The sequence below is a fragment of the Triticum dicoccoides genome, chromosome 7B (assembly GCF_002162155.2).
Source record: "Triticum dicoccoides isolate Atlit2015 ecotype Zavitan chromosome 7B, WEW_v2.0, whole genome shotgun sequence".
NCBI lineage: Eukaryota > Viridiplantae > Streptophyta > Magnoliopsida > Poales > Poaceae > Triticum > Triticum dicoccoides.
The window spans coordinates 208,220,307-208,229,565 of record NC_041393.1 but is presented as its reverse complement, the minus strand read 5'-3'; the positions used below and the strand labels follow the sequence as shown (position 1 = coordinate 208,229,565).

The following is a 9,259-nucleotide window of genomic DNA, read 5'->3' as shown; positions in this document are numbered from 1 at the left end:
TCTCCGTCCTCGAGCCCCACGCCACTCTTCATCCCTCTCCACGCCGTCCCACCTCCCCTACTCCTCAATCCTCACGGCCTCTCCCACCGCCGCCTTCTCTCCCAGGCCTCCCCGACGCTCGAGGTGCAGCAGAGGGGGCACCACTATGTTCTCAATCCAGCTAGATTGGGATCGGGCGCAGGTCGCCGGCGTCCGACGCCGCGCGGTGTGATTTGGGATCGGGTGCCAATCTCCACAAGGAGATTAGGAGTGGATGCTGCAGGGAGGGTAGGCAGCAGAGGAGCCCGTCCTGGTCGAGCCCCCACCCCGACGGGTGCCTGCAGAGGAGGAGAGGCCGAGGATGGCTCCCAGTACATGGAGGAGACGCCCAACACAGATGAGGTCTTTCTTCACAGTTTGCATATATTGGCATGGTAACCTGACCTCATCCCCTAATTCATGGCTTCCTATTTTTTCCGATGCAGGTAGTGGAGAAGGTTGTCCCCGGAGAGGCAGCATGGTGGCCTGCACCGGTGCCTCTCCCATCTATGCGTCTACCGAGGATGGATGGCACCATGTGGGTTAGGAGGCCGTCATCGCCCCTTGCAGGCATGATTCGTCACCTCTGTCGCCCCCGCGTGCCGTGACTCATTGGTCACTGTTGGGCTACTGCCGTAGTCCTGCTCCTTGATGGAGCCTTCCTCCTTTGGCTACGTCTTCCTTCTCTGGCAACGCCTCTCTCGACTTCAGAGGTTCGTGGTTTTACATTCAAAAATAAATATGCACCTAAGAGAAGGTAGAGGAGTATTGTTAATATCTGGAATCTAATTTAATTGTGGTTCTATACTGTTGTCATAACTAAGGATTGATGGATATAGAAAATATATGTGACCCTCTGTCCTCAGGTCCTTCACCATCCACAAATAATCAGGTTCGACTACCTGCTTGGTCAGTTGTCTCTCTGTAGTAAACAAAATTTTGCAATTGAACAAGCTAATTTTACAACTAATAGTCCATCAACTTTAATCTTGGGCTTTTAAAAACTGCAGAATACCCCACCGTTGGTCGAGGTCCCTTATAGGACAATACTTGATTTTTTTTCTAAACAATCTGGAGCTACCACAAGCTGAGTACCATGCAGGATATGTGAGGGACAAACAACAGCAAGGAGATCATTGTTTGCCACAACACGAACCGCAACCACGGCATTGATGTCTTGTTTGCTACTATGACTACTTTCACCTTAACAACAAATAGCAATCTAATTCAAGGTGTCGTTCAAAATGCAGGTAAGCAACTAAGGACGTGAGAAGGGCCTTCACACCGATCTCAGACAAACAAACCTTTTGAAGCCAATGAAGAAGCTACCAACCATCTTCTGTTCCCAAACAATCTTTTCTTCTCTCCACCTTAGCGTGTTCTATGTTTCATTGATGTTCCTGTAATAAAACAGAGTTGGTATCAGACATATATTTCCTATATTTATGATGATCTTCCTTATGTATATAAAATTATATTCTATATAGCTCTTCAATCAAATGTGTTATATAGGAGAAATGATATAAAGTCAGGCCTATTTTCCCAAATAACTATTGCTCTTGTGCAGGGTGTCCTAGCGCATGTCGTCTCGGTGGAATAGCAGGGGTGGCAGGGTCACCACAGCGGGGTGGACAACAAGAAAGGGTGAGGAGGTTGGCAGTGGGTGAGAAGGAGCAGCAAAGTCGGACGTGGCAGGAAGGAGCGCTGAGGCCATGGTGGAGGATAGGCCAGCGATGGGTGCAAGGAGCTACGTGAGCAAAGCTACAGGCGGTGCTCCGCCGCGATAGGTTGGAGCTACGGGGAGGGGAAGGCGACCAATGACAGAGATCAGAAAGCATGTCGTTGCGGGTGCTAGCAGCAGGGTAACATAAACAAGAAGTGCATTGAAGGTAGCGAAAGAATTTCCAATGTTCTGGAGTACACCAATTGATGAGAGCCTTTTGAAACTATTGTAAGTTTATCATTTGAAATGATTGAATTCGTATTGTTCTCTGTGAGATTATTGAATGTTACATGACCATGTTCTGATTAGCTATATTTGATGCTCTACCCTTTTGACTCATGGTAGTTTGAAGGATGAGGTTTGCGCTAATGCTTTAGCAACTCATAGTATGTTGTAGTTATTTGTTCAGGAATATCAGCAAGTTGAATGATGAATAGTTTTCTAATGAAGAAAAAATTCATGATATTGTTGGATTACTTATGAATGGAATTGATTTTCATAACCAGAGGAAGGCAAGTGCTACATTGTCAAATATTGATACTTCCTTTTCATGCCAGATCAGAGTCCTGATTCCTTGCTGAACCATTTGCTCTGGATATATGTACCATTTTCTAATATCTGACAGTTATATTGGTTGCACTAGCTTTTGGCATATAATTTGAAGGGTATTCGTCCCATATGATCAGTTCTGCGGCTTGCACTCATTTTACTGCCATGAATGGTGTAAGTCTCCCTCTCTCTCTCTCTCTCTCTCTCTCTCTCACACACACACACACACACACACACACACACACACACACACACTGTGTGTGTGTCATTCTCTCTCAGATTTGAAGGTAAGTTATTATTTCGTGTTATCAATCATGGGGATTTTATGATTTCTACTTATTTCCGTGGTGGCCAATTAAAATCTGGCAAGGAGGTCGCTATCCATCTACTTCCATAATGTCGAACCTCCAACTGATTTTTCTTTTCCAATAGGATATGCATTTGATCCAGTCCATGTCTTGGCCTCTTTTTGACGTGTGTATACCAATGTTCTTCTTGCAGGTATTGTTCAATCCGCCAGTAGCTAGCGGATGTCATGTTGTGATTAAGGTTTGCCACCTTCCTCTACTAAATCGGTTCGTTTTATGTGACATTCTTAGAATACTATGTGCTTACTCTGTTTGGCTAAAGCATGGTGAATCTGATGTTGACCAACATTATTTGTGTTGCACATTTACAACAATAACTGTCAGACAAGAGAATTGCTCACCAATCCTTAGGTTCAGAAGCATGTGTACCGATTTTTTGTTAGGCATCAACTTTTGTTTGCATCAAATTAGAACTTGGGCCTTGCCTTCATCAAGTGTCTCTAATGCTTACCAATATTCAAAATATAGAGATCAACACTGAAGCATTAGGCATTGGTATGTCAACTAAATTGGTTCAGAATATAATACTTACCCAACATTCTTGGACATAGTGGGTCGTATTATTGACCCAGTTGTCGACTTTTGACTAGGTGGATGTGTGGAGATAGAAATGTTTTGCATTTATGGTGGCAAAGCTGGTTAGCATCTAGATAAATGTCAAGAGAAAATGATAGTAAAAGGTCTTAAGGTTACACCTTGAGATATGCAGCCATTGTGTTTCTTATACCAGTCCATTATATGATGTTTTATTAATTTCTTTGTATGGACTACAACTTTTGAATAGCATCTCCCAATTCATTACCTTCCGGTTTTTGAATATCTATTGACGCCAACAGTCTAGCATTCTCCAAAAACTTACAATGATCAGTAGTTCATCTATAAATTAAATGGGGGGTATTTATTATTATTTCAGAACTGTAAGATTTTTTTTCTTGGAATATATGGATTAACCTAAGACTGGATATAAGATTTTTTTCTCTTCTTTAAGAAGTGCCATGTATTACTTGTTTTCTGAAATAATTCCTTTTGTTTTCGCTTTTCACTATCATTGCTATTTATGCTTCTTTAGCAATGGGATCAGTCATTTTGTGCTGCCTTTTAGCTAGATGCTGATCGCTATTGGTCTCTTCAATAGTGAGATGGAGATCATAAATGCATCCTTGGTTTCCGTCTTCTTGATATCGTTGATAAACTGTTGTTCAATATTTTATCTTTGAGGGGTCTATTGTTGCTTTGGCTTGGCTCTAATTATATGTGATGCGATTTGTTTCTTTTGCTGGGCCCTAATTCTTACCTACCTTTTCCCTTGGGCTTATTCCCTGGTATGAACATCTTATGTATTCACCCATTTGTGTAGAATTGTGATATGTTAGCCAGGGTACTTTTGTAATTATTACAGTTTTACAAATAGGAGAAGGGGATAAGAGCTATTGAAGAAAATACACCGTGTTATCACTCTTAATTAATTAAGTGAGAATATAGAACTGAACAGTTACTCCTTAACTCCTTAAATACAATTTTGTTTGGGTAATTTGCATCGCTAGAAGGAAGCGACTCAGATCATATACTTTTCATATTACATGGTTAGAGCCTTATGTATAAAATATTGTGCTTTCAACATCTATTCATGGCATTGCATGCATTCTATCTGTGTGTACTTTTGATTATTATAGGACTAATATTTTCAGAAAATTATGTATATATGGTCATGTCAGGACAAAATATTTGTTGTTGGCCATGAACAACGGATGCGTGATGGGGACTGGTTTCATAAAACTGATAAATGTGAACATGTTCGTTGTTTGGACATTACACCGCCATAATTCAATAGTATGGTAAGATTCACAAGGCAATATAAATAGTCATATATGCTTAGTTTATGTATTTGCTGATTCAGGTGCCCGCCATCAATGAAGACAAAGAATACCAGGTAGCAAACGAACAAAAATGATCCTGACCTTTGAGGGCAAAATATATTCTACAAAGAATCTTTATCAGCAAAGGGCAGAGAAGATTGTCAATGTCAACGACCAGTTATTTTGTTCAGTAGGTGTTCCCTTCCAATGAGGCTCCAGCCTGAGCAAGGGCATGGTAGCAGATATCGACCGGTTGGTTGATTTTGTGCACCCATCCTGCAAATTCAACGTAAAGCTTCAGAAAGTGTGTTCATTGTCCTCTCCATTTCAAACAAACTATTAGCTGGTTCTTTAATATGATTATTACTTTTATCATACTGTAGAATTTGTTTCTCGGTTATCTAAAACTTATAGCTATTAAAGAAAGCCCTTGGTTTGTATTTGGTAGTTGTGCCATTTGGTGGAACTGTATGAGAAAATAGTGAGAGAATGTTGGTAGAAATTATGAGTGATGTAATTACATAGAGAGAAGTACTCACATGTCACATCATATTCCCCCATGCTCATCTTCAACTGCAACAACTGTTGAAGTTACTTTTAGTTCAAGCATCTTTTTTTATGATGTCACCAATGTCAGTTGATGCAGCAGGCGCCACCCTAAGAAATCGAGATCAGCTAATACGTTATTTTGTGACAACATTCAAGTTCTTGAAACAAATAAGATGAGAATTTATTTAAACATGATAGGATATTACTTAATTTAAATTCTCCGATATAATGGTCGACATTGATGGCCTAAACATCTGCTCACGAGTGTTTCAACAAAATTGTTTTTTTTTCGAAACGGAGGCAAAAGATTTGCCTCATCTATTAAAGTAGAGGAGAATAGAGTTTTGTAGAGTTACACAAGGCCGGAGTACGGCATGACAATTACTCGCGCGATACAATTTTCCCTAATTGTTTAGCCCCTGCAGTAACCCATAGGTTGGCCTCATCTATAATAAGCTTGAGAAGGATTGGTGGTGGCGTCTCTTTGTGGCGAAAGACTCTAGCGTTCCTTTCGTTCCAAATTGTCCAGGATACGAGCATGGTAAGGGAGGCCATGGCTCGACGATCCGGAATGCTCGAATTGGTGCGCTTGTCCCACCAAGAGAGGAGGGAGTCCTCAAGGTGCCAGTCAGAAGGGTCCAGATGCGCGAGCCCATACTTGTCAATGAGCATCCGCCAAAGCCTCAAGGTGAAGCGGCATTTGGCGAATAGGTGGACGCCCGACTCCTGCACCTGCTTACAGAGCGAGCAAAGACCGCAATTGTCCCAGCCACGTCGCTCTAGCCTGTCGGCGGTCCAAATCCGATCTTGTAAGGCCAGCCAAGAGAAGAATTTGACCTTTGGGGGCGCCCACATTTTCCAGACCATGGAGTCCATGGGAGAAAGCGTCAAACCGAGAAATTGTGCCTTGTATGCGGTGGACACCGAATATGAGCCATCCGAAGAGTGCTTCCAAATGATGTCATCCTCAGAGTGGATGTCGAGGTGTATGTCATGGATGAGCATCCAGAGGGTGAAAAATTCCTGCACATGCTGGCCAGTGATGGTGATGTCTCGTCTGATCGTAAGCATCCAAGCATTCTCTGTAATAGCCTCTCGCACCTTCCAGTTCTTTCTCCTCGAGGCCTCAAAGACGAGAGGTGCAATGTCCTTCGGCTTGCGGCCAAGCAGCTAGGGGGAGTCCCAAAAAGGCGTTCTGGCCCCATTGCCCACGATGATGGAAGTGGAGGCGTAGAAAAAATCACGGTCCTCCTCGATGCAAGGGTTGCCCAGGCCAACCCAGAGCTTGGACGGCTCTTTCCATTCAAACCAAAGCCATCTGAGCCTCAAAGCACGAGCAAATTTGTCGGTGTTAAGAACACCCAAACCCCCATAGCTGGTGGGGCGGCAGACCATGTCCCAGTTGACTTTACATTTGGCACCGGTGGTCTTGTCAGAGCCGGACCAAAGAAAAGCTCGCTCAATCTTGTTGAGGTTGTCAAGGGAACCCTGAGGGACAATGAGTGGTGTGATGGAGTACACAGCCTGCGAGGTGATGACAGATCGAACAAGGGCCGTGCGCCCAATGGTGGTGATGTTCTGCCCATCCCAGGTGACCAAATTTCCAGCTGCCTTGTCCTGGAGGTATTGGAAGTCAACTTTCTTCAGCCTCCAAACCGAGAGCGGGAGGCCCAAGCATTTGATAGGGAAAGACGCCCTGGTCGCCGGGATGCTGCTGAGAATGCTCACAAGATCAAGGTTGGCGCATCGAATGGGAACGACAGAGCTTTTGTGGAAGTTGGTGCAAAGGCCCGTGACGTCCTGCAAAGTAAATGGATAGAGCATTAAACCAGGCACAGTGCAAAAGCAAGATCTTCAGGTAGTAAATTTTATCAGGCAAGCAATTGAAATAACTAAGTCATAAGAGATTTCAAGCAAGATACAGACTTTCCCCAATGCTTCTCAACAACAACACCAATTGCTTTTCCTTTCTTGGCTGCCCTTTCCGTGGGTGCCATATCATCATATAGGATGTCCATAAATCCTACACCTAATGGCCAAACCCAGTGAAGCTGGAAGCCACCCTGACCCTACCTAACTAGAGCATGTAGCTATCATCATGAATCTCTAAGCGAGAAGCAATCCAGATGGGCACACACATGATTTGGAAGAAAGAAATTTAGTCAATAGTACAACAAGTAAACCAAGAAACTCTACATCCCAGCACCACAAGGCACAAGAACATTCACAACAAGCACAAACAGCAGAGACAACATGTAAAAAGTAAAGGGAGAAGAACAAACAGGATCCACTAAAAGGAGACATGGAAGATAGCCACCGAGCAAAGCTGAAGAAGCACGGCCCTGGACCAAAGCATGTCGTCAAAGCTGGCTGCCCCGACATAACTATGCTTCAAAGCGACACCACTGAGCCTGCTCCATCGGCAGGTACATGAACCAGTCGTGGTCAGCACCGCACACAACCAGTAGATGGCGATAGCAAGCGGCGGCGGGGCTCCTCCAGTGAAAGTAATGAACGGAGATGCGCTCCTCATTGGACTGCAGCACCACTCATAGCGGCATACCTCCTCCAATAACAGTGACAAACGATGCGCCGTATCCACAACGCCCCCAAACTACTCCCACTTACCTCTTTAAGTTGTCCCCAAATCGTCTGCCCCTCTGTACAAAGCCGTCACACCGCGTCGCTGCGCACACCAGTCACCAGGTTGGACTTGGGCCAGATGGAGACCGCTCGTTCCTCTGACCAACAACAATGTCCTGCAACTCACAACCAGATCCTACTCACAAAACTGACTAACAAAAATTGTATGACCACCAAAACCTACCGATGGAATTGAAAGACACCACCACAACCTACTGACCAAATCGAAATATCCCAACCAATGCCACAACATCACCACACAACTGACTAGGAAGCAGGATAAATCCTTATATACAAGAAAATGAACGACGTACCGCGCTGCCCCAGCAGCGACCCAACTGAGAAAGCAGAAAAAGACCAAGCGCAGAGCCAAAGCATCCCAGCCGGAAGAAGCAGTGGAGAGACGTGTAGACGGCGGCCTAAAACAGAGTATAACTCCCTCCAATGCTGCCGCTGGCAGATCAGTGAACTACAGCTAGCAGCGGCGGAGATTACTCGGACAGACAGGTCGCACGCTCTCGCACCCATCGGCCCCCACCGCAGCAAACCCCAGCCCGGCGCAAACGAAATCCTCCCCAGCAGATCCCTTCCCCTCTGTAGACAGCATTGTTCAGGCAATGGAGCGACACGTGTTGGGTGTCGTCCTCCAAGCCGCCACGCTGCCTTGACCAGGAGAAACATCGACCACCCACTTCTCACACTTACCGACAGCCAGCACCCATCACACACCCATCGCCGAAAGAAAGGGCAAAAAAATGGGCCAACTCACTTGGGAAGCTAAAAAAACTGGGCCGCGCTTGGATCCCCGTTTTTAAGCGATTTACACCTGTAACATATAAACCAATTTTATACTAAAGTTAGTACAAAGTTGAGTCATCTATTTTAGAACGGGAGAAGTATAAACCAATAAAATCCCTCAAAAATATAAACAAAAAAGTTGAAACCGGATAGATTTCATTCACCCGATTGATTAGTCGTTTTTGTATGTACTCCCTCTGTAAAAAAAAATATAAGGGCACTTTAGTGGTCTAAACACTCTTATATTTATTTATGGAGATAGTACTTTTTTTTACTTTTGTTTTCTGATTACACATGTAAACTATGAGCATTCACCAGTTTTGGATACTTTGCTCAGCACGTCGGTTTTAGACGAGTTGTAGACTGGTCAGATGAGATAGCCCTATATGCGCGTTGGCGTCGCCGTGCCGGAGAAGCGCCACCGCAAATTCCCTTTATGCATGTAGCTGCTGCTGCGGTGCCACACATGCGACACCGACGCTGCAACATGGGAGGAGGTCTTAAGGGAAGCGCACACCACCCTCCCTCCTCATCCCGTATGCCCTCCTCCTGATCCGTTGCAGTGCATCGTGTAACCCGCGATGGCCAGCATCCATCACCATCACCTTGCTCCCCGGCCATTTATGGAAAGGGGTCTTGGAATGCAGCGTCTGGCCACCGATTCAAAATCAGGGCTGGCCATCGGCCGGTCCTCATGGTTCTGCGAGCGCAGCAAGAAGGAATAGCATGAGGCGGAGGCTTCCGTGGGGTGTCGC

General features: G+C 44.8%; 1 protein-coding gene and 1 long non-coding RNA gene across 10 annotated transcripts; one reads left to right on the top strand and one right to left on the bottom strand.

Moving 5' to 3' along the window:
• LOC119335154 lies at positions 1–5,120 on the top strand. 8 transcript variants are annotated; one of them, XR_005161687.1, is made up of 4 exons: positions 1–381; positions 465–2,464; positions 2,792–2,839; positions 4,556–5,120. It is a non-coding gene; the product is annotated as an uncharacterized LOC119335154 (long non-coding RNA). The 8 variants fall into 8 exon arrangements; XR_005161689.1 differs by having other exon boundaries at positions 2,792–2,865; XR_005161690.1 differs by having other exon boundaries at positions 465–1,969; positions 2,385–5,120.
• LOC119335153 lies at positions 1,339–8,323 on the bottom strand. Of its 2 annotated transcripts, XR_005161682.1 has the most exons (5): positions 8,021–8,323; positions 5,901–7,822; positions 5,054–5,171; positions 4,617–4,790; positions 1,339–1,418 (listed from the first exon to the last, which is right to left on the bottom strand). XR_005161682.1 is itself a non-coding variant. In XM_037607326.1 (3 exons), exons 2-3 carry the CDS (start codon positions 7,594–7,596, stop codon positions 6,234–6,236), a joined length of 846 nt encoding a protein of 281 aa, XP_037463223.1. In that variant the 5' UTR covers positions 7,597–7,822; positions 8,021–8,323; the 3' UTR covers positions 5,361–6,233. The 2 variants fall into 2 exon arrangements, 1 of the variants encoding a protein (XP_037463223.1); XM_037607326.1 differs by lacking the exons at positions 1,339–1,418; positions 4,617–4,790; positions 5,054–5,171 and having other exon boundaries at positions 5,361–6,863; positions 7,381–7,822.
• Between the last annotated feature and the right edge of the window lie 936 nt (positions 8,324–9,259).